The 25,671-nt window shown below is 45.2% G+C and overlaps 2 protein-coding genes across 2 annotated transcripts; one reads left to right on the forward strand and one right to left on the reverse strand.

Moving 5' to 3' along the window:
• The first annotated feature begins 413 nt into the window (after positions 1-413).
• Positions 414-1,272, forward strand: MPC1L (mitochondrial pyruvate carrier 1-like). Its single transcript, XM_011980176.1, is given in 3 exon segments — positions 414-524; positions 852-1,056; positions 1,059-1,272. Coding segments are annotated over 3 exon segments (369 nt in total). The 3' UTR covers positions 1,112-1,272.
• Positions 1,273-4,023: 2,751 nt separating this feature from the next.
• LOC105539751 (chromosome unknown open reading frame, human CXorf38) lies at positions 4,024-24,408 on the reverse strand. The gene is made up of 7 exons (XM_011980177.1): positions 24,033-24,408; positions 23,735-23,869; positions 16,008-16,127; positions 14,010-14,159; positions 13,536-13,715; positions 7,692-7,851; positions 4,024-7,248 (listed from the first exon to the last, which is right to left on the reverse strand). Exons 1-6 carry the CDS (start codon positions 24,246-24,248, stop codon positions 7,693-7,695), a joined length of 960 nt encoding a protein of 319 aa, XP_011835567.1. The 5' UTR covers positions 24,249-24,408; the 3' UTR covers positions 4,024-7,248; position 7,692.
• Between the last annotated feature and the right edge of the window lie 1,263 nt (positions 24,409-25,671).

The raw sequence follows: 25,671 nt of genomic DNA on the forward strand, positions 1-25,671 counted from the left end.
TTACGGCAGTTACCTGAAGGTGCGACGGCAAAGCCACGGCCTTGCACCCCCGTAGAACAGGAGCACGTGCTGTCCGCGGCACTTTAACGGCATTCAGGCAGAGGCGCGTGGGTGAGGCCACTCCCTTTCGCCCCAACAGAACAGCGGCACGTGCGGTCCGGCGCACTTTACGGCAGTCAACGCGAAGGCGCCAGGGTGAAACCATGCCCTTTCATTCCGACAGAACAGCTGCACGTGCTGTCGGCGCACTTTATGGCAGCCACGCGAAGGCTCGAGGTTGCTAGCGTGCGCCCAGTCAGGGTCAGCTGCGGATACTGGGCTTTGCGCTCTATTTCGTTGTGGTCTGGCTGTCGGTCCGTAGGCACACCTACGGCTATTCCATCATGGCGAGGGTGGCGGTACCGTGGTGAACGATGAGAGATCACTTCCAGAGCAAGGAGTTCCGGGGATACGTGAGCAGCACTCACTTCTGGGGTCCCGTGTTCGACTGGGGCCTTCCGCTGGCTGCCTTTAAAGACATGAAGGCAGGCCGGGCGCAGTGGCTCACGCCTGTAATCCCAGCACTTTGGGAGGCCGAGGCGGGTGGATCACCTGAGGTCAGGAGTTGGAGACCAGCCTGACCAACATGGAGAAACCCCGTCTCTACTAAAAATACAAAATTAGCTGGGCCTGGTGACACATGCCTATAATCCCAGCTACTAGGGAGGCTGAGGCAGAATTGTTTGAACCTGGGAGGCAGAGGTTGCGGTGAGCCGAGATCGTGCCATTGCACTCCAGCCTGGGCAACAAGAGTGAAACTCCGTCTCAAATAAATAAATAAAATAAAATAAAATAAAAATAAAGACATGAAGGCGTCGTTGGAGATCATCAGTGGCCGCATGACGACAGCGTTCATCTTGTACTCGGCGATCTTCATGCGCTTCGCCTACCGCGTACAGCCTCGAAACCTGCTGCTGATGACGTGCCACTGTACCAACGTGATGGTGCAGAGTGTGCAGGCCAGTCGCTACCTACTCTACTACGGCGGCGGCGCCGAGGCTAAAGCCCGCGACACTCCGCCGTCGCGGCCGCCACCAGCCCGGGTTCCCAGCCCCCGAAACAAGCTTCTTAAGAACTGAGAGGGCCTGATCTCATCTCTGCAGGTCACAAGCACTGAACTGTCATTCCTCCTGAAAAAAGGCCAATGAAGACCTCGATTTTGACTCTAAAACAGTGCGAATCTGACTTAAACCTGCAGTTTGATTAATAAAGAAATACAAAGTAACATTGAACTGAAGTTGAGTGTTGCCTCTTTTGTAAACTGGAAATGTTTTTTAGAAGGGGAGGATGGATTAGCTGGTCTTTCTCTTCACAGGACCTGCAACTCAAGATAGTTTAATATGGGGGAGGAAGACTTTGAATGTAAAGCACTTCACAGCTTTTTTGTTTTTTCTTAAAGCTCTCTTGGGAACATATTTTTGTTACTTGTTTTGGATGTCCAGGGCAAACAGGGTTGCTTAGTATCACACATGACTCACAACTTGGTGCAGTCACAAATCTGTACGTCAAAAAAAGTCTGGGGGCTCTTTCTACTGAGGGAAATGTTTCGAAGTGGGTTTTAAATGAATGTCGTGAGGTACAGTGTAGCCTTAAGGAGTCCTCAAGAGAACCTAGGGTCTCTTGGTGACGGAGAGCAATTATAGAATTAGCCATGGAGACAGGATAGACAATTCTGGGGACAATTGCCATCAACCCTGGGATTCTAGGTAAATAGGTAAAAGGACAAAATCATTCTTTCCTCCTTTTCTTATCCTTAAAAACGGGGGAAATGGCAGTTTGCAGAACTGGTTACCTATCAGTCTGTCGAATGCTAGCTAGAGCTGGGGGTGAGGGGTCAGTGGTCAACAGCGGCAGCTCGGAATATTCCCCTAGGAATCTTGGGGGGTTCCTACGGACTCTTAAATCACAGAGCCGAGAAAAGGGAAACGAGAAGGGTGGGGTAGTGGGGCAGTAGGCTAAGGCGATTACCTACATAGGAGAGGCTGCCCTCTACGATTTGACCCAAAAATTTTCCCTGCCCCTGCCTCTGAAGGATGCGGAAAGTTCCAGAGTGTTTACTGGTGAACCCCAAAGTAGGTGTTTAGAAGTATTCGACCCTGCTTTAGAGTTTTCAAATGCAAAGAAATTTAAAAGCACTATCAAAGATTCTGAAGACATCAGTTCTTGGACAAAACGGGCACATTTGTGGAATTCTAGAAGATTCCCCTTTATCTTCTCTGGCATTAAAGCAGTAGTCCTCTTTGTGGGCAGTCTCTGTGTTTCACGAAATTCTGCATGTGGGGACGGGGGTGGGGGGTGGGTGGGAAACGAACTATGGGGAAGTAGTGAATTATCTATGGCCATGTAATCACCCCCAACACTTAGTTTAAAACAGTTACCTGACTTAATTTCTGAAGGTCAGGAATCTGGGAGTGATTTAGTGGGGGACTTCTGGCTCAGGGATTCTCAGCTGTCAGCTGGGGCTGCAGTCTCTGAAGATTTGACTGGAGCTGGAAGATCCACTTTCAAGCTCATTCATAGTTGTTTGCAGGAGGCTTCAGTTCCTTGTCATCTGGGCCTCGCCATACGGCTGCTTGTGACATGGCTTCCCCCAGAGTGGTGTTCCAAGAGACAGCCCAAGATGGAGGTTCTAGCCTTTTACAGCTTCATCTTAGAAGTTACATACCATCACTTCTGCTGTGTTCACACAAAACAACTCTGGTACACTATGGGAGGACAATATGAGGATGGGAAGCAGGCATTGTTAGGGGCCATCCTGGATGCTGGCTACCACACGTGGTGCTAAAATAATTCTCATGCCTTTCTGGTAGTCAGTAGGAAAGTAAAGCATGTAAATTTGTTGCCTACCTTCCCAAAGAGAGGTCACAAAATGCTCAGTTTACGGTTTTGTGGTCATTGCTAACATGCACCTATAGAGCATGGGTTTGAGAAGCAGAAATCTCTGGAAGATAACAGTGGGTCTTAATGTTTTAGATAATTCAGACTACAATGCAGTATTAAAAACCAGTTCTTAAAGTTATGAAATGAGTAACTTTATATCCACTTCACTAACAATTTCATAAGTAGAAATTAATATATTTTTAGGTTGTCTTACAATATGCATTTTGTAATTTGAGTCTATTTCAATGAAAGGCCACTGTCTGTTGAAGACATTTCAGAGCAGGTAGGTTTCTAATTAACCTCGTGAGGGAAAAGGAGGTAATCTCTGCTGCTAATTTCCTATTACTCTATACTTACAATTTAGAGGTCAAAACAATTCAAGGAAATGTCCAAAAGATTGCAACACTTCCACAATAATGCAATGTTCCACTTAAGGCATCTAATTCACAATATGCCCACCCAACTAAGTGAGCTAACCCTTTGTTGCCTAGGATATTAGTGTTTAAAGCCAAATAGGTAATTCATACTTTAATAAAAATGAACCTTTTAAATCATTAGGGTAACAATCATTTCATAATCTTCCCAAACTCTCAAACGTAATCCTTTCTAACCTTGGCAATTTAAACTGTCTACAGATCTCCACAACTTTATAAAGCCAGTAACATTTTTTGAATTGGCAGAGCTAGTTTTCCAGTTTTTGTCACCAACGCACTTTAGTCATTTCCCAGAATCAGGTGTTTTACTCTGAGTTGAATATGTAATGTCTTCCTCCTTAGGTACTCTGAGCTCCCTGGTGAAGAACAGGATAAATCCAAAGAACTGCTTTATCTTTGCAACTATAATGCTAATACCATTTTTTCCCTCTAATTCTTTCAAAACTATGAACCACATATTGTGTCCCAGGGAGAGGCTGACAACAAATCATATTGCTGGACGAAGAAGACAAGGCGCTTCACAATGAAACAGACAGCCCTATGCAGAAAGTGATCCATGTGCTGGGCTTCTTCCCACTGCCCTGACAATTTGCAGGTGACCCTGGAGGTGGAGCTACAAAATGGAGGAATGGAGGTTACAACATAGCCCAGGAAATGCGACACAGCCAGCTTGCAGTTTGAATTTATATTTTATTATTCTGAAATATAAAATTTTAAAAACATTCAAAATACACCAGTACATGTTTGTTATAAAAATTTCACCCAGGAGGATATAAAACAGAAAAGCCAAATATTCCTTCTAACTCTCCCCTCTACCTCAATTTCCTACAGAGGTAACACAGCAAAAAAAAAACTGGGGAAAAGCAAACAACTTTCCAGACCTCTACTATTCTAAAACACAAACAACATTATAGCTTGCTATGCATTGTTTTCTTGTGTTTGTTTTTTTGGTTGTTTTTTAGAGACGGAGTCTCCCTCTGTCACCCAGGCTGGAGTGCAGTGGTGTGATCTCGGCTCACTGCAACCTCCACCTCCCCAGTTCAAGCGATTCTCCTGCCTCAGCCTGCGGAATAGCTGGGATTACAGGCACGTGCCACCATGCCCGGCTTTTTTGTGTTTTTAGCAGAGACAGGGTTTCACCATGTTGGCCAGGTTGGTCTCACACTCTTGACCTCAGGTGATCCGCCCCACTCAGCCTCCCAAAGTGCTAGGATTACAGGCATGAGGCACCGCGCGCGACTGCTATGCATTGTTAAGCCTTTTGTTTTTCTAGTTAGTATGTCTGAGACCACTGCATGACCACAGTGCGGCGTCGCTTCATTCTTTCCAACAGTTGCATAAGATCCTGTAGTATAATGTGCTACACTTTAACAGTGCTGCTGTACACATCCTGTTGTGCACACCCTTGTGCCCAGATGCACAGTTCCGTTAAATAGAAAGATATCAACAGGTTGATGTCTCTATATATATGATGCTACATTGCCTTAAAGTCCTCTCTGGGGCTTTAAAAAGTTTTCGGAACCGTATCTTTATCAGAGCGGACAAATCCAGTAAGATGACAGCTCGTATACCATCATCTATACCTTACACATCCTTGTATTTATATCTACTTCAGGGGCTGGCACATGGTGGACCCTTGATAAAAGCTTGTGGGCAAACTAACTAGACACAGGTATAAAATGGAAGCGTTCATAACCCAAAGTTCCTAAAATCAGAAGTCAGATCTTAAATTGGTTAATGAATCAAGATTCCATTTGATCCCAAGTTTTGTACTGCACATCTAGAAGCTCGGAAATATTTCGCTAAGTTTCTTCATTTGGAAGAGTTGTGAGATGAATGAAATTTCTTTCTTTACTGTTGAAGTTTTCTCAAGGAATTCCATGAAATGAAGGGAGAAAGAAAATGTAAGACTAAAGATTAAATACTACCTGGACAGATTAAAGGAGGAAGTTACAGGCACATCTGCACTCATCTGGGCTTTCCAGAGTGATATTAAGTGCATTTTAACATAAAAATGTACACCAAATAAACCCCTGCCCTCCACCCATTCTACAGATGACATCCTTGGTAGGCGGCTGGATAGGCACACATCTTCACTGGGCTTGGAATGGAGCCTTTCCTGCAGGCAGCGAGGAACCTGGCAATTCTGTTCCTGAAGGTCCACAGGCAACTTGACCCAGTTAAGTACCGCTGGCCTTGGAAACAAGTAGATGCGGGGAAAGGTGAAAGTGAGGCCGACTCTGCAGACCACTGCCTACGATGGGGCAGTCATTGCGCAGTTTGGGAAACCAGCAGGAGGAAGTCAGGAGTGGATGACTTTAGGGGTAAAAGGTATAGAAAAAGCATGAACGAATGTGTGAATTTGTTGAAAGAAAATGTTTGTCTTTGAATTTCCACAAGAATGATGCAATTTCATTTTTAAATTTTGTAATGAAGGACCAGGCTTAGTTAATAGCATAACTAACATTTAGGCCTGGGAATACTCCCAAGCTAAGAGTGGCCCTTCAGTCAAATGTTCACTGAGCATGTGAGGCCAGGCCCCAGGAGCTTACTTTTCAAATGTGTACCATAAACCAGCTGCCAAGCGAGAAGCTCCCCTGCTCCTGCCTGACATCCCTGCTTGTGATGCTGGCCTGGGTCCTGTCAGTCTACTGGTCACTCGAGTCACCATTCTCCAGCTCCCCACAGACCAGCCTGGGCCCACCTCCTTGCCCTACTGCCTTAGGCTACTCCAACCTAGTAGTAACAGTTTTTTGGGTTTTTTTTTGAGACAGGGTCTTGTTCTGTTACCCAGGCTGGAGTGCAGTGGCATGATCATAGCTCACCACAGCCTTGACCACCTGGGCTCAAGGGATCCTCCCACCTCAGCCACCTGAGTAGCTGAGACTAAAGGTGTGTGCCACCATGCCCAGGTAATTTTTAACTTTTTTGTAGAGATGGGGTCTCGCCAACTTGCCCAGGTTGATACTACACTCCTGGGCTCAAGTGATCCGCCCACCAATGCTGGGATTACAGGCGTGAGCCACTGTACCCAGAGGCAGTAACATTTCTGTACTAATTGGAAACGACTAGAAAAATCGCCTTTCAGGCAATGTTTCTTCTTGCTTTCCTCTAAAAAGGAAATATTTCTTTCCTATCCCAGCATTTATATCCCAGCCCAGCCTTGGGCATCCTGGGTGAATAGGAATAGGACTTGCCTGCCAGTGGGTGGAGCACTCCAGGTAAGCCTCTGGCACAGGCCTGGCCAAACACAGCCTTTACTAAGTTAAGCAGTTACAGTTTAGGACCAGAAAAGAAATTCACCTTTTAAATAGCAAAAAAATCCCTGGATGGTAGTAAGTTTTGTTGCTGTTTTTTGTTTTTTTGGGAGACAGAATCTCGCTCTATTGCCCAGGCTGGAGTACAGTGGCATGGTCTCAGCTCAGTGCAACCTCTGCCTCCCAGGTTCAAGCGATTCTCCTGCCTCAGCCTCCCGAGTAGCTGGGATTATAGGCACATGTCACCATGCCCGGCTAATTTTTGTATTTTTTTTTCAGTAGAGATGGGGTTTCACTATGTTGGCCAGGCTGGTCTCGAACTCCTTGCCTCAGGTGATCCACCCGCCTGGACCTCCCAAAGTGCTGGGGATTACAGGTGTGAGCCATCACGCCTGGCCTGGTATCAAGTTTTGGCAAAGAGTATCTAATATTTTTTATTGCAATAGATTATACAACCCCAAGTTTACAAATATTAAAATAGTTCCAAAGAGAGGAAAGTCCAGGACAAAACAATAAAAATTCCTTTTTGTTTGGGTACAATAGTCTGGTAACTTTTTCCTTTTGCACAGAAAAGGATGTCTGAGACGGAAGCCATGCTGACTTTCACAGAACATGCCTGATTTTTGTTGACAGGCAACCTAAAATGAAAGAGAATGTTTTGATTTTTTTTTTATTTGAGGGGAAAAAAGTAAAATGCTGAAGATAGTTACTCATTTTAAGAAGTTCTCCTTATGGAAACTAATCAATTGCTATTAATGCCATGGTAAGAGCCAGGCATCAATGGTGTCATTTTAAGGCAGAAATGCTTTTTGATTATGTTATAAAGCTGATTCATTTAATTCTAGACCAATGACTTCAGGTATATTTAGCTAAACAGGGAGTTGATGTTGAATTACTTCACAGACTTAAGAACCGTTAAGTAGAGAAAGAACACAAACCTCAGTGTCCTCTCTTTGAAACAATAAGGACAAACTTCAGATTAGACTGTTGTGTGTTCATGATGGCCTCACATGAGAGAACAGACATGAAAGAGATGGGGCGATTCTGTCCTTCTTTAACACCATCATCTGCCTGAACTCACCTCAGGCCTTCCTGTCAGGTGTCTGTCTCCCAGGTTCCTGTGAATCCAGTTTCTGATGTAGACGGAGGCTGTCTAGCTTCTGCATATCTTCTGTAAGGCCATTTCTAAGATCCTCATTGTTTCTCAGAAATTCCTTCACCACTTCTAGTCGATTTGAGAGCTGCAAGAGGAAACCATGCAATGTACAGCTTAGATGATTTTATAGCAGATTTGTAATTCAAATGAAAAACCCACTAGCTCCCAGACTGGCTCCTACTCATATGCCCAAGAGACAGAAATCTTGGCTACAGGTATCTGTCCACAGACAAGTTAAAGTTTGAAAAACAAAAACAAAACAAACCCTTTAAAACAAAGCATCCTCCACTCAAAAAATAGTGGCCCAGGATAAGTGGTTCTGGGGGTACACAAGGGAGTATTTGCTTGTCTACTTCCATTTTTTTGCTTTAAAACTTTCTGTCTTTACATGAAAGGGCATCATTTTATACATATACACACGTGTATGTGTATAAATAAATAAAATGCCCTTTTCTTTTGAATTCTGTACCTGAATTATTATACATATGGATATATACATATATACGTGTGTGTGTATGTATGTGTGTGTGTGTGTGTGTGTGTGTGTGTATTTTTTGTTTTTTTGAGACAGTATCTCACTCTGTCGCCCAGGCTGGAGTGCAATGGTGCGATCTTGGCTCACTGCAACCTCCGCCTCCTGGGATCAAGTGATTCTCTTGCCTCAGCCTCCTAACTGGGATTACAGGAGCCTGCTACCACACCCGGCTAATTTTTGTTTTTAGTAGAGACGGGGTTTCGCCATGTTGGCCAGGCTGGTCTCAAACTCCTGACCTCAGGTGATTTGCCCACTTCGGCCTCCCAAAGTGCTGGGATTACAGGCATGAGCCACGATGCCCAGCGATGAATGCTTTTAAATGGGGAACCCTCAACTGCAAGTCAAGTCAGGGTTATATAAATCTAATGAAGAAAAGTAACGGAGCACTCTGCCCTAAGAGAGCAGTAGTTCTTAAACTGCAGAGTGTACGTCACTGATTCCCATGCAGTAGGTCTGGTGTGGAACCCCAGCAAATACTCATGTTATTGTGAAGTAAGCAAATGAAAGAGCCGGATGCCAGATGATGGACGCTGGGGATGGGAGGGAGGTGAATGACTGGCTAAGGCTGTGGCCAGGACGCACAGGGAGTGGGGAGGGACAGGGAGGAGCTGCAGATGATCAGAGGGTTTCAGATTGGTCAGTAAGTAGACCGGGAATGTGCCCTTCAGGAGTTGGTTAATACACAGCTGGAAACTAGCCTAGAGCTCCTGCAAGATGCTTGCGCTTTAAATAATAAATCTGAAAGCCACAGACATGTGAAATGAAGATCACACGGATGACATGGTTCACAGCATGCGTTAGGAACTGTGGGCACTGCATCGTTAGCTCTCAGTGACCGTGCCCGGTGCCCTAGACACACCCCAGGGTCCTCCTGAGGCTCTGATCAGATGTCCGTGATGGCACCAGCAGGGCCTGGGCACCACACGCATACTCCCAGATAGACTTTTGCCCTCAGTGGGGTGCCCCTCCACTTGTGCGGAGACTTTCTCACATGATAACCTGGGAACGGTGGTCCTTCTGCTGCCACCTCCTGACCCCCCCTGCAGACTCTCAGGACTGATGTGCTCTGTTCTACTTAGTTTCTTTTCTTTTGTTCAAGGTTTCAGTTCTCTTTTCCATCCCAAATTGCCTTTCTTTTCCATTATCTTCAACATGAGTGTCCCATAGCTGACATTTCTTGGACTTGTTTTCTCCTTTGTGAAATGCAACAAATGCATTTACTCTTGAAATGTGCTTAAGAGGTGTTCTGGATGGGGTGATTATTTTAGCTTGGGGTTGGCAGGATGAATCAAAAGGAGGCTTAAAAAAAAGTATTAAGAACAGAGAAGGCTTTGTATGTTTATATGTAAAGGGGGAGAGAAAGTAGAGATGGAAAAACTGAAAGTACTAGAAAAATTTGGAATGTAGAATATTCAGACTTGGACACTGAAGCCCAGCTTTGTCACTTAATTAGCTGTGTGACTTTGGCCAAGACATTTGACCTCTCTGAGCTTACTTCTAGGTACACAAATTAAGGATGATGATACCAACACCACCTAGGATTCTGGTGAGGATCAGAAATAAACTACTAAAAGCACTTAGCAGCTTTGGTCCATTCCCTCCTCCCTAACTACATTCATTTAATAAATGTCCAATTTACTCACAGTCTACTACGTGCTGGTCTACTGTTGGAGGCAAAAGACGCTCGGCAACTTCACTCTTCCAGTCACCTAAGCCAAAACTCTTGGCCTTGCTTTGATCTCTTTCTTTCTCTCACATGCCACACTGGCACACCTTCACATCACCTCTACACTTCTACCCTCAGCCTGGCTACCACCATCCTTTACCTGGTCCACTGCAGTAGCCTCCTACCAGTCGCCCTGCTTCTATCTTGGCCCCTCCCCTCCAGTACCCCAGGGTACCCTCACCACTGCAGCCAGGGGCTCCTTTTGTCATCCCAATGGCTCACAAGGCCCAGTAGGACCTGCTTCTTCTCCCTTCACTTCTCTGACCTCTTCACCCACTATTCTTTCAAATCCTCTTCCCCCAGATACACGCATGGTTAATCCTCACCTCCTTCAAGGTACTGCTAAGTCTCACCTTCTCAAAGAGGCCACCCTAATTACTCTACTGCAACCTGACATTCGTCCCCACTCTGCCAATCCTGAGCACCCTCCCTCTGCTCTACACTGGATTTCTCCTTCTACTGCCCCACATCATGACCTTATTATGTTTACTGTTTAGTATCTGTCTCCCACTCTGGAGGTCTTTGTCTGTTTCACTCACTGATGCATACCAAGCTTCTAGAACTGTGCCTGGCACACAGTAGGTGCTCAATAAAAATTTCTTGAATATAACGAATGAAGTGCCATTTTCTATCCTTTCCCCAGTGACCTTGAGTACACGCTGTCATCGTCCCTTATCCCTAAGCTTCCCTGCAGGTCTCTGTGAAGGTGGCTCCCTCACCAGGGTTTAAGAAATCAGTCTTGATTTTAAAGTCTGTGAAAATTATTTTCATGTTTTTTAGCCACTAACTGTGCTCAATGTACTTTAGTTGGATTTTTTTTTTTAACTCCCAGATCCTAACAGAGCAATGAGGGCTGGCAGGACTATGTGAAGGGCACTTAGGTGGCAGCCGAATCCTGGGGCAGATGAGCCCATGGCCGACACAAACTCCATGTTACAAGGGGCTGAGCAGCTGCTACTGCCATTTGGCTCCGCAGCAGAGTAAAATCTCACAATCACAGCAATACATGCACAGTGTATTTTAACGTGAGCCCACTTTTTCTACTGTTCTATACCTTTAAGGTTCACCAAACTAATAGAAAACTGTGGAGATGGTAAGCTCTCTGTGGCACTCCATGATGTGTTTGCAGGAGGTGTCACACTGAATTACTATCATCAATCATTTTTCTCAACTTAGCTTTCTAACCCTACCCCTACTTCTTTTGGTTTGTTTGTTAGTTTGTTTCAAGAGATGGGGTCTCCCTATGTTGCCCAGGCTGGTCCCAAACTCCTGGGCTCAAGTGATCCTTTCACCTTGGCCTCCAAAAGTGCCGGGATTATAGGTCAGAGCCATCGCACCTTGCCTTTACCCCTACTGTTTTAACAAAAACAAGAAATAGTTCTTGATAACATTTATAACAAAAGCCCTGGATTCATAATACAATCACTGTATTTCCTGATCCCAGGATGCACATTTTTTCCTATTCTAACATCTCAAATGAGAATGCATCTTACCATTGATAGTGTCTTATAATAAACTGGCAGCATTGTTTTTTCTTTCTTAGAAGTAACTGAAATAATGGTATATTTTACAATTGACAGCATTTTAGATTCATTGAAATCTGGTCTTAACAAATCCTCTGACTTTGGCAACTAACCCAAAAGAACATGGATAATCATATAGGGTACTGAACTTTCAGAAGACGTCAAATTTCATATACACAGAAACCTGACTTCCAACTTTTTTGAGATAACATGCCAATCAATCCTCACATTTTGATCAATTGAAATATTATGAGAAATGCCATGGTCTGCTGAAGAGAAAGCATGAAAAATGAGAATTTATTAACTCCACCTAGAGACTCCACCCAGAGAACAAGCCAATTAATCCCTATTTCCTTTCTGTAAAACAGAGATAATGGGGGTTCAAAACTTACAGCTGCTAGCTCCTCAGTATATAAGATCTGCAGCACAGCAGGCAGGAAGCCACAGGATCAGAAGGGGGAGACCTGCGGGCCAGCCCTCAGCCCCAGTGCAAGCTCTTTGGGGCCCTTGCCTCACATGCAAAGCAGGGGATATAAGATGACTGCCAGGTTCCCTTCCAGCTCTCAACTGACACAAACTCCTGGCTCTAGCTTCTGAAAACAGCAGCAGAAAGAAAACTGGGGCTCTAATGGCATTATAAAATAAAGACAGGAACCGAAACACACGGGTTTAGAAAAGAGAAGATTAAACATTCTAATACATCATTTTAAATACCTATGGTGTACCATGGTAGGCACACCCAAAAAACCAGGGGTACCAAGTCCTTGTGCTAAAGGGGCTCACCATGCTGAATGAAGCACCTGGATCAAAGCTGGAATGGTTAATACAGGCATAGTTACCTGCAAGGAGCATGGTTCCATGAATTTGCATTTAATAAACCCTCCCTATGTTTAATGAGGTAACCAGCAAAACTGCTTTCCTTGGACAAGGAGGAATGGAGAGGTGAAATGATTTTTCCAAGATCTCCTGGTGATCTAGAAGTCTAATCCAGCCAGTGCTGGAATATTTCTGAACCTTGCTGGAATATAATTCAACTACTGTTAATTTATTTTATACCTTGCATGTGACAAAGGAGATTTGTTCCTCCTGTACCTGGGAGTTTAGACCATCATTAGCCTGCAGGTCCTAAACTAGAAACACTGATGATTCTTTAAACACTCCCCTCCCTACCTTCTCCACCCTTTTCCAGCCCCATGCCATGCTCCAAGTAATCTCCCTGGCCACCAAGATCCATCAGTTCTGCCCAGGCACTGCCTCCAGAATCCAGTTCCTCCACAGCCCCTAGTTTCTGTTCTCTCTCACCTTCACATGACTGCAAGAGCCTTCTGGGTAGTTGCTAGCCACTCATCCAACCTCCAGCTACCACAAGAGTTAACTTTCTAAAAGCTGTATCTGATCCTATTACCCTTTCTTGACTGCTTTTTGGGAATGAAGCCAAAACCCCGTGGCATGGCCTAGAAAACCTTTCGGCATGTGGCTCCAGCCCACTTTACCATCCTCAAACCTGGCCATGGCTCCTGTGCTCACTTGTCCTTGCCCAGGCTTAGACTATCCTTCCCTGCTTTTGCAAGTACTGTGCTCTCTGTCAAGAATCATCTTTTTCTCTTGCCAATTTGTCAGACTCTTATTTGATTCTGTGAGTCACAGCTCAACAGCATCTTCTTAGCAAAACCTTTTTTTTGGCAATCCCCCTGACCAGCAGAGAACGTCTGGAGCATTTTTTTCAGAATTCTATTGTAGCCCTTACCAGATTTTTCCACTTTGTGGCACAGATTAGGCACTCAAATGTTTGCTGATGTGAAAGTGAAAATATTTGTTAAGAGGTAATATTAATTTGTGCCAAAAGCATATTCACACTTCTGGAAATTATTTGACTTATAAATCAAAACCACCATTAATTATTTGTTAAGATGAGCTACTCTTCCTCCCCAGAATCTTTCTTTGTGTTGTTTACTCATACGGAGCCTATAACACTTTTCTTTTACCTCTTCAGGCAACACCTCTTGTTCTTCTGCTTGAAGATATATCTCTTGAAGTTTCTCCTTTAGTAACTGCATTTCTATTTCATTGACTTGGCTCTCACTCAGGTAAGTTCCCGTTTCACATTCACACCCATCTCGCTGATCTTCCTCAGGGATGTGAACAGCCCAGTCAGATGTCAACAGCTGAGGGATTGCCACACAAATATATGAACTGATTTCATGAAAAACGCATTCCACTGAATTACTCAAATAATTTGTAATTAAACATAATGAACTGGATCCATATTAATAGTGCACCGTGACCACAGAAAAGTTTCTCAGCCCAGTATAATTGCAGATTTCATATCAGCATTCTTTCCCCTGCTTACATTCTAACATTTAGGTTAAATCTAATAAACTTCAAATTCTAAATGTGTGGCTGTTGTTGTTTTCTGTCCCTTCATTCTGTATGCCAGAACTATTAAACATGATTTTTACCTGTTCTATTCTGGAGTATACTGCTACAATCTCTGGGATGTTCCTGAATTCATTCAGAAAATTTTGGATCTTCATCTGAAAATCTCGAAGCCACGTAGAAGATACTTTCATCTCTGAAGAGTGCATGATCTCATTACGACATTTAATTACCTGCAGAAAGACAAAAAGATAAAAGGCTTCAAAATCAAACAATGGGGTAAACTGAGATCTTTGACCCCAAAGAAAAATCATAGAAAGGCTTTGTTAATTACAAATTAACAAAAGCAGTCGTCAGAAGAGAAGGCCTGGAACTTTCTTGGGATCATGGGCATAAGCTGGCATGTACCTGTATCACAGTGGAGGACACTTCAGCCCTCCAGCCCCATAAGTCAGATCCATATTTAGTTCCATCCTGTCTAGAGGGCAGACACCAAGAAGTGAAGTTCTCCTTCTGTCTTCAAGGGTCAGGCAGGTAGCCTGAGGGAAGCTGGCCATGTGTAATGGTAAGGAGTCATCTCCCTACTAAAAGACTGGTTCAGAGCTAACTGGACAGCAGAGGCCCTATCTGAAGGGGCAGCCTCTACTTAACATGTGGCTTGTTGCCATGGGAGTTGTATGAGCCTATGTTCCCAGATCTTCTGATTTTTCATGAGAAACTGGAAATTTAGATTTTTATGACAACTAATTTGAAATTTTAAAAAATCATGCAGGACACATAAGACATGACAATAAGTCAGATTATGGCCACAGGATTCTAGGAATAAAAAGATGGCTCCTGGGTAACAGTTCAGCCTTTTCTCCCTCCTTGAGTCTCTGGAGCTGATTTCCAAGCAATCCCGAAATTCCTAACATAACCTGTAGGTACCTGTTGGTGCCGCTGAGGCTTGAGGGATTGTTCAATCCCCAGTCACACAAATAATACATTAGTCAATGTAAGAAATACAAATAAGCCTACAACTATCCTTAGCCCTTGAAGTCTTGTGGCCAGCTGGATATTCCACATTCCCCCAAAATCCCTTAACTTAAAACAACCTGCCAAAGAACAAGCTCATTGGCTCTGGGTATACCCACAGGATGAAGCAGCCAACACAAAAGTCTTTTAAATACTGTTGGAGCACCAGGAAGCTGGGTCTAGGGAGTTTCCTGATGTGGAAACCATGATGAAAAGAAAATAAACTTTGGCCACTATCTTTAGAAAAATGGTCTTGTCTAATCATGTATTAATATATAATTCATATAGTCTTCCACAGTTTGGTTAAAAGATATCAAAGGGTTCAACTACTATGATAGTTCTTTGTTTCTGCTGATATCATAAAGGAGTCTCAATCCTGGTAGTTGCTGGTATGCAGACAAAAGATACATGCATTTTCTCTACCTATTATAAATAATCCAGGTATAGCGATATACTCTTTTCAATGACCTTCAGGGTAATAAATGTATGAATTGTTCTCTGGTGAACTAGAGAAAAATTTAAATTTCCCAGAGGAAATCTAACAAGCACAGTGATCTATTCTGACACTGTTACCATCAGTATTCAAGTTTTCTTCAGTTCCATATCATTTGGTCTTGCAGCTGCTTAGCCAATGAGATTCAGAAGGGTAGGATTCCAACGCTGGCATACAACAGGCAGAATGATGCAATGTTCTGTATTTTTTTAAATAAGGAAAATTATTTTGGTTCTGTTTATGGCAGAACAGGGAAGAGACTTTTAGGTTCATCTACTTCAGCGGCAAACGGCACAATGAGTTGTTAGGAAACTAATTCAGGAGAACTACTCTTGACTGCATTTGCACTGGGGTTCTTGGACATCACAGAAGACATGATATGAGTCACACTAGCTTGCTTAGTGATGCCAACTTTGAACCCAAGTCTAACTTTCTTTGTACACCACTGTTCTGGGGAACTACTACGTGCTATACCTGCATGGCTGGCTTAGCATCACAGGTGTATCTCATGACTGGCTCTCACAGCATAGACCCAACAGACTCAGGGTATGCTTTTGAATCTGAAAGCTCTTACCTCTGTGACTTTCTTTCGATCAACCACGAAGTGATCGCAGGAGTTGATGAGACTTAAAAGAGCAACCGCATCACATTCCTCAGGTCCTCGTTTGTCTGCTAGTCCTCGGGGCATGAAGGCCTATAGCAAGGGAGGGAGGAGGGGGACCTGAGCCTCTTCCAACTCTAGGAGATGGAAAGGCGATGGTTACTTGTCTGTTTTCCAAATGATGACTGAAATTGTCTTACGCACTGAGGTTTCAACTTAGAGCCTCATGGGCCCAAAATGCAAGTAGGGAAACAGTGTCACAGCTAAACCTTGGTCAAGAGCAATAACTGAAGGGTTGTACTATCCCTGCTATTAGATACATATGATATAACTGGCTTTCCATCCTGTCTTAATGGCATATAAACAGAAAGCATGAGTAGAAGGCATCTTTTTTCTTTTCCTTACTGAAATTTCAGTGGTTGAGTTGTTAAATAAAAAGATTTAAAAATAAAATAAAAGTGGACAGATTCTAAACGACTTGAGGAAGTTCGGTATGGAAGTAATACATTAAGAGTCTGGGCTTTGGAGTGAAAACTGGGTTCAAACGCCAGCTCTGTCATTTGCCAACTGTGACCTTGGTCAAGTCACCCTCAGATTCCTTATCAGTAAATGGGGGATAACTGTCCTTATCTACTTCAAAGGATATTGTGAGAATGAAATAAGAGAATGCAGGTATAGCACTAGCACAGTCCTCGGTACATGCCAGTAACCAGGACATCAATGCAGGCAATTATTATGTAGATGGTGCAAGGCGAGTAGGACCCACATAGGAGTTACAGATAGAATCCGGGGATGGGAGATACTAGATATACCAGAAGGGCCTCAAGCTAGCAGGATCTTGCCTTTAGTAGGATTTTATGGCACAGACTCCCAAAATGGTGTTACAGGAAAGCTTGGGCGTATTTCTTTCCTGAAATATTTCTCAACTTATATCGGGATGCAACAACTTTACTAGGCTAAGAATCACAAGGGTACTCTCCTGCCAAGGAAGTAACAAAAAGTTACTCACAATAAACTCTAAATAGGCTGGGTACAGTGGCTCATTCCTGTAATCCCAGCACTTTGGAGGCAAAAGCAGGAGGATCGCTTGAGCCCAGGAGTTTGAGGCCAGCCTGGGCAACAAAGCAAGACTCCCATCTCTATTAAAAAAAAAAAAAAAAATTAGCCATGCATGGTGGTGTGTGCTATAGTCCCAGGTACTCAAGAGGCTGAGGCAAGAGGATTGCTTGAGCCCAGGAGTTCAAGGTTGCAATAAGCTCTGATTACACCACTGCACTCCAGCCTGGACAAGAGAGCAAGACCCTGTTTCAAAACAGAAACAAAAACAAAAAACAACAAAAAAGACCTATTTTATTTAAGAGACCTGTTCCATTGAAAACACATCTCAATAGGCAAGCAACTACAATGCCTCCTACAGGGCTGCTCATGAAAGCATTCTGAAAAGGCTGGGGTAAGTGCTCATGTATGCCAAGGAGAGTCAGCGCTACATTCCTGATGGTGGTGAAATCATACACCTGAGTCCCACATAATTCAGAATTTTGTAAACCCTGGCTGGCCCCTATCAACAGGTACAGTAGCCAGTACCATCACTATCTTTCTGTGCCTTAATAGCCACGGACATGCTGACCCTCTGAAAGAAATCTATTATGGGCCGGGCACACATCTGTAATCCCAGCACTTTGGGAGGCCAAGGCGGGTGGATCACCTGAGGTCAGGAGTTCAAGACCAGCCTGGCCAACACGGTGAAACCCCATCTCTACTAAAAATACAAAAACCAGCTGGGTGTGGCGGCACGTGCCTGTAATCCCAGCTACTTGGGAAGCTAAGGCAGGAGAATCGCTTGAACTCAGGAGGCAGAGGTTGCAGTGAGCCAAGATTGCTCCACTACTCTCCAGCCTGGGCAACAGAGTGAGACTCTGTCTCAAAAAAAAAAAAAAAAAGAAGTCTATTATGAATGCTACAAAGGTTAACGAAGAAGCTAACTAACTTACCACAGGCAAACTAATGCCATGAAACTGAGGAAAAGAAGCTCTGAAAAATACAAAAAAAAAAAAATTAGTCAGGCATAGTGGCATACACCTGTAGTACCAGCTACTTCGGAGGCTGAAATGGGAAGATCACTTGAGCCCAGGAGGTGGAGTTTGCAGTGAATTGAGACTGTGCAACTGCACTCAAGCCTGGGCGACAGCACAAGACCCTGTCTCAAAAAGGAAAAAAAAGAAACTGCTGAATTTAGCTGTTGCTGGGAAGAAAATGCAAAGTTAGTGGGGTCTTAGTCACCTCCAAATCAGGTGTAGTAGTTTTTCTTTTCCATTATAAGGTAGGTCCTGTCTGGCATTTTTCTCACCAATATAAGCCAATCTCTTCCACGTTAAAGTTTTTGTTTTGTTTTTTAGAGACAGGGTCTTGCTCTGTTGCCCAGACTGGAGTACACTGGCACAATCACAGCCCACTGCAGCCTCAAACTCCTAAGCTCAAGCGATCCTCCCAACTCAACCTCCCAAGTACCTGGGAGGATTACAGGCATGCACCACCATGCTTGGCTAATTTTTTGTATTTTTTGTAGACATGGGGTTTCGCCATGTTGCCCAGGCTGGTCTTAAACTCCTGGAGTCAAGTGATCCACCTGCTTCGGCCTCCCAAAGTGCTGGGATTACAAGCGTGAGCCACTGTGCTGGCCTTGTTAAAATTTTATTTTAGTAATTATTCCCTTTCTTCAGAACTGGAAGCCAACAGGGAGGCTCTGCGGCATCCTTGCAGTGAAAGCAGTGTCTTAAAATTGTACTGCATACCACCGTGTTCCACACGCCAAACGCACAGCAGTGAGAAACATGTTATTGCCTCTATCCTCCACTGTCTCTTTGCTGAGTAGGAGATGGGGCTGGAAAATAAACAGAGGCCCAATCGTGCCAGGCCTTATCGGCTCTGGAAAGGTGTAGGGTTTATTCTAAGGCCATCAGGAAGCCATCCAAGGGTTTTAGGATGATCTGATTCCCATTTGAAGACTGTACATGCTGCTGTGTGAAGGACCGACCACAGATGCTCAGAGCAGCAGAGGCCTGGTAGGAGGCCTGGTAGAGGCCTGGTAGGAGGGTGAGAGTTGTGACGTGGAGATGGAAAAGAGGATTCCAAAAGTATTTTGCAGGTACAAACAAGGAGAGAGGGGGTACTGAGAGGGAAAGAGATGAAACGAGTGATTCTAGAAAGTTGGTAATGGGGAATGGGCATAGGGTAGGGGGCAAAGACAAACTGTTCTACTTTCAAACTAAATAAAATGTGCTCCATAGGCGATGGAGTGGAGGGGGCAAGTAAGCAGTTGGATGTGTGCGTCTAGAACTCAGAAGAGAGGGCAGGGCTAGAGCCACCAATTTGGGAGCCAGTTAGCATTTAACACCACAGGCCTGGGCAATGTCACCAGAGAAGAAGGGAACAGAAGAGGCCCGGCCCCGAGTCCCGGGGAAGGCCAAAAGACATTCAGAAGGAGGCTGAGCAGGAAGAGCCAGGGAGATGGAAGGAAAGCCAAGAGGGTTTCAAGAGCAGCCAGTAGTGCCAAATGGCTCTGGGAGGTAAGAGAGATGAGGTCATAGATGCAGTGGAGTGACGGGGGCAGAAGCCGAGGCAGAGTGGGTTGAAGAGGAAGTGAGGGCAGAGAAGAAGAGAACAGGCATGAAACCTCTTTTTTGAGATGCTTTGCTGGATATGTGTATAGGAGGCAGATAGAGAAATGGGGAGACAGCAGGAGAGAATGGATCAAGGGACATTTTTCTTTTTGTCTTTTTTTTCTGAGACAGGGTCTTACTCTGTCACCCAGGCTGGAGTACAGTGGTGCCACCACAGTTCACTGCAACCTTGACCTCCTGGGCTCAAGCAATCCACCCATCCCAGCCCCCCAAGTAGCTGGGATTACAAGCACACACCACCACAGCTGGCTAATTTTTTTTGTATTTTTTGGTAGCACACACCACCACAGCTGGCTAATTTCTTTAGGTTTTTTTTTGTATATTTAGGGGTTTCACCATGCTGGCCAGGCTGGTCTTGAACTCCTGAACTCAAGTGATCCACTCGCCTCGGCCTCCCAAAGTGCTGGGATTACAGGTGTGAACCACCGCGCCCAGCCACGCCCGGCTAATTTTTGTATTTTTTTGTGGAGACAGTTACAGGGTTTCGCCATGTTGCCCAGGCTGGTCTCGAACTCCTGAGCTCAAGCAATCTTCTCACCTCTGCCTCCCAAAGTGCTGTGATAACAGGAATGAGCCACCACATCTGGCCTCTTGAAATCTTATTTTCCAAGTATTTATTCAAGTGTTTTTTAAAAAAACAGCTTTCTTGAGATATAATTCACCCATCTACACATTACAATTCAGTGGTTTCCAGCATATTTAAAGAAACCATCACTACAGTCAACTTTAGAACATTTTCATTGCCACGAAAAGAAACCCCATACCCATTAGCTATCATCCCTCATTCCCCAAAGCCCTGGCAACCACTAATCTACTTCTGCTTCTGTGGATTTGCCTATTCTGGACATTTCTTTTCTTTTCTTTTCTGAGACGGAGTTTCGCTCTTATTGCCCAGGCTGGAGTGCAATAGCACAATCTTGGCTCACGGCAACCTCCATCTCCCAGGTTCAAGCGATTCTCCTGCCTCAGTCGCTGAGTAGCTGGGATTACAGGCATGCGCCAACACGCCCAGCTAATTTTTTGTATTTTTAGTAGAGACAGGGTTTCTCCTTGTTGGTCAGGCTGGTCTCAAACTCCTGACCTCAGGTGATACGCCCGTCTCGGCCTCCCAAAGTGCTGGGATTACAGGCGTGAGCCACCGTGCGGACATTTCTTATAAATGGAGTCTAAATGGAATTTATATAAAATGGACATGTCATATAAATATAATATGTGATTGGCTTCTTTCACTCAGCATACTGTTTTCAAGATTTATCCACATTGTAACATGTATCAGTACTTCATTCCTTTGTTACATTGTTACAGCAAAACAATATTCCATTGTACAGAGATACTGCATTTTAAAAATTCCATTCATCAGCTGATGGATATTTGGGTTGTTTCTACCTTTTGGCTATAGTGAATGGAGCTGCTATAAACATCTGTGTACACTTTTTTGTATGAATGTATGTTTTCATTTCTCTTGGGAATATACCTAGGAAGGGAACTGCTGGGTCATGTGGTAACTGTTTAATTCTTTCTTTTAAAAAATTTAAATAAACCATGGCTATATTAAACCTTTTTCTATGGAGATGGGAATGAGCTGCAAGAGAGAGAGTGGACAACTGAAGCCTCAAAGGCCTTGAGCAAGAGAAAAGGGATAAGATCCAATACATGAGTGGAGGTATGAGGCAATAAGAGGAGAGACACCCTTCCTCCTCTGTAGCAGAAGGAAATAGATGGTGCACATGGAGATTAGTTGGTGTTGGCAAAAAGAAGAGGAAGTATAGTCAGCCCTCCATATCTATGGGTTCCACATTCATAGGATCAACCAACTGTGGATGAAAAATTCTCAGAAAAATAAAATAATACAATAGTAAAAAGTAACAGAAATTTTAAAAAAAATAGCATAACTATTTACATAGCACTTACCTTGTATCAGGTATTATAAGTAATCTAGAGATGATTTAAAGTATATAGGAGAATGTATGTAAGTAACATGCAAATGCCACATACATCATTTTGTATCAGGGACTCGAGCATCTGTGGATTTTGGTATCCTTGGGGGTCCTGGAAGCAATACCCCATGGATAAGGAGAGACAACTATATATGTCCAGGGGCCTCCATCAATTCCGTGAAGCATGAGCAAGGGCGGAGGAACGGGAGTGGGGATTTGCTGAGGAAAAGTAGTAGTCTCCAGAAACAGAAGCCTAGAGAGAGATGTGGCCAGACCACTGGGGCTCATGATCAAGAATGAAAGTGAAACTAGTCAGCTCCCTTGTGAGATTCTTTCCCACTAATCAGAAGTAGAAAATGTCATCAGGACTGGAGTTGGGCCAGGCAAGTTCAGAGAAAGGAGGAAAAAAAAAAAAAGCGGAGATAACAGCAAGGGACTGATTATACTGATAGGCCATGGAATCTGGGCTAGCTGAGGTGACAAAGGCAGGCAGGAGGGCAGAGGGTGCTGGGTATTCAGGAAGCAGTGGAAGCCTCAAAGAAGCGGAAGTAGTATGGGGCACAGGGTTGGGGGCAGGGGTGTGTGAATAAGTGTGCCAAAGGCCAGCAGGATGTTAGACACTGAGACTTCCTGTGCTAAGGTCCAGGGTGTGGGCATGCAAGCGGGAGGCTGAGTGGGAGTACAGCAGAGGATGCTAGAATCAGGAGCCCAGAAACTGAGAGGATGGGGTTGGACCAGAAGGTCTGTAAATGACAGCAACCAAGAGGAGCAAAGAGGGGTATAAGGAGGTAGCATAGGCTACAAGAGGATTCCAACGGTGTGAAAGCAGCAACGGAGACCAAACAGATGAGGGACAGGCATTGCAAAGGGCAGAGTTTTCTTTCTTTCCGTTTTTTTCTCTTTTCTAGGTAAAAGTAGAAGTCAGCAACTCTATGGCTGCAGTGGGAAAAAAATGGGGAAGAATGTGTAGGTGTGGTGGGTTTGCCGGCTCGTGATACCCAAAAGTCTGGGGACCCCTGATATAGTTCAATTTTTTAAGACAGGGTCTTGCTTTGTCACCCAGGCTGGAATGCAGTGGTGTGATCACAGCTCCCTGCAGCCTAGACTTCCCGGGCTCCAGCGATCCTCTTACCTCAGCCTCTTCAGTAGCTGGGACTACAGGCACGCACTACCACACCAAGCTAATTTTTGTATTTTTTGTAGAGAGGGGGTTTTGCCATGTTATCCAGGGTGGTCTTGAACTCCTGAGCTCAAGCCATCCTCCCACCTTGGCCTCCCAAAGTGCTGGGATTACAGGCATGAGCCACCGCGCCCAGCCCCAATTCCTTTCATTTTTGAGATTGGGGAGCACAAGCTGGCCCAGTGTCACACCACAGCAGCTGAGCCAGGACTCAGATCACCTGCTTCCCAGGCACTGCTCCTTTCCAGTGCCCACTCTGTGCCTGCTGATAACCACTGGCATGTAGACTGACTGCTAAAGTCAATTTGTGTTAGGAAGCCACTTCTGGCTGTCCCTCTCCGTCCCTTACTGGGCAAAAAAATTTCCCACTCCGTCTACTTAGTAAGTGACATTGCCAAGATCTGAAGACAGATCCGGCTGCCTACCCCATCCCCAGCTCCCCAAAGTGCCTTTACCTGGGCACTTAAGGTGCTTTCTATTTTAGCTCTAACTTCCCTTGGCTTACTCTGTCATCCTTATAGCTTCCTATAGCCAAAAAGCGCTGATGAGCTGTTCAGTGAGTCTACCCTCAAACAGGCCACACGAGTCTCCCTCCCTCCCTGCCTGTGCTCATGATGCTCTCTCTACATCTTGCCCCTACATCTCTTGTAGAAATCCTTCCTATAACTTTCCAAGCAGGGGTAACAAACTCAAATGCCCTCAGGAAGCAGACGAGTAGAAGAAAGCTTCTACTTCACTAAGCTGGGTTGGGTCCCCCACACCACCCTTGAACCGCCTAGATCCTTGATCAATCTCTCTCTCCGCATCTGTTTATGAGGCCCCGGTGACCACAGGACCAGACAGCCACCCCGAGTGCTGGGTGACCCGCCGCCTCCTCCTTCCGTCCCAGCCTCAGGCGCTTACCTTGGCCACCTCCCAGGCGTCCACGGGCCAGCGGCCCGGCCGGCAGTTTCCCCAGTGCACGTCTCCATTTCTGTTGACGTGATGTCTCAAAATCTCCTGTTTCCATTCAGCGCACACCTGACACTGAGGCTGAAACTACAGGAGGCGGCGGTGAGCAGGGGCCCAGGAGGGAGGGGCGTCGCGGTTGGCCCTGCCTCGCGGAAGGAACAGGACACTTGCGCTCTGGGTCTGGGACAGGAACGGGGATGAGGAGGGGTGGGGTGGGCACGGTGGTCAAGGCCCCGAGCCAGGTGCTCACCTGACGGGCGCGCGGGCTGCACCGTGAGCCGCCGCGGCAGACGGCGCGTGGCCCCAGGCCGGGGGCTGCGGCGAGTAGGCCGTGGTGGAAGGAGAGCACCTCACGGCCGACGAAACCCTGCAGGCAGCTGCGCAGCAGCAGCAGGCAGTGGCCCGCCTTCACCCAGTTCTTGTACTCAGCGCAGTTGAGGCGCGCCGCTAGCTCCGACAGCACCATGTCTCCCCGCTTGTACCCAGGAGACTGCGGGGCGTGGCGGACAGCAGTGCGCAGGCGCGGCGGACGGCAGTGCGCAGCCGCGGAGCCTGGGAGGTGCCCGAGGCAGCGGCGCCTGCGCCTGCGCGGCGCGGCGCCACCGATCCCGGGGCGGGGCGTCTTGACTTCCGGGGCACGTCGGCTCCACCCCACTTGGGTGACGTCTGACGTCTAAGAACTTTAGTGCTTGGGGAAGCAGCCGCTATTTGAAACCCTTAGGCCTTCTTCGTCCCCCAGAGACCCTGTCAGCATCCAATTCGACTTCCTCTCCTAATGTAGGGCACTTCTGTTTTAACTTTTTTTTATTGTACAGATGTACAAGATGCTTAGGGCACATTACTTGAATCGTGTGTGTTCTTTACATTATACAATTCTAGAGTTACTGGTGCCTAAGCCCACACACCAGCTGTAGCAAATTGAGGTATTAGTGAACCGTGACCACTGGCTGCCGGCGGTGTGCCAAGCTGACCCAAAACTCAAAATCCCCCGCCACTGGACCACCTAGAAGGGGGCATTTGCCTGTTTAGGGCAACACATCATTTGGATTCTAGAAGGCTGCACATCTGAGCCAGATAAGGACATCCTGAAGCACCTAGCAAAGGTTAGACGATAACTATCTAGTATTCTTGGTTATATGATAATTAGTGCTCCTTGCACATGGAAGTCTGATTTAAGTTCCAAAGAAGTGCCACAAAGGTCAGAAGGCATTGGGATTGTCAACTCCAAGTGACAAGTCAAGTCAGTTTTAGTTGTTTTTAGTGAGCTTTCTGAGCTTGGAAAACATGTCAAAATTGTGTGTAGTTAAAAGCCTCTGAGGAAAGAGTCCAAAACATTAAACCTTCCCCTGACTGTGGTTCACAGCAAAAATGCCCAGTGTTTAGAAGCACTAGCTCAGACTCAAACTGCCCCTTCTTAGCAGTTCGATCTTAAGCAACCTTAATTTGATCTCAGGCAAATTACATTTCTCTCGGCCTCCATTTAGTCATTTTTAAGAGGAGGATATCAATAACCTACCACCCTGGGTTGTTGTGAGGATTAAACACACATTGAAATATTAAGAAAATGCCTAGCACATAGTAAGCTCTCAATAAATACTTGCTATTATTTTATATTGACCTAAATATGCCCTTTCACCAATCAGTTATATTCTTGGGCAAGGTATTTCAACAAATCACTGGTCACTTGGAAGTGGAGGCAACTTACAGAAAATTGTGAGCATATCATGGAGTTCCTGGAGTTGTGCAGCACAGTGCTGGTTGGCCTCTGCTAACTTTGTCTTAATAACCTCAATGCTAAATCCATCCTAGGTAAATTTAAATCACATCCTTAGACACAGTGTCCATTCTCAAACCAAATGAAAAAAAAAAAAATTCCACAAGAAACAATG

The sequence above is a fragment of the Mandrillus leucophaeus genome, unplaced genomic scaffold (assembly GCF_000951045.1).
Source record: "Mandrillus leucophaeus isolate KB7577 unplaced genomic scaffold, Mleu.le_1.0 Scaffold209, whole genome shotgun sequence".
In the NCBI taxonomy this organism is placed as follows: Eukaryota; Metazoa; Chordata; class Mammalia; order Primates; family Cercopithecidae; genus Mandrillus; species Mandrillus leucophaeus.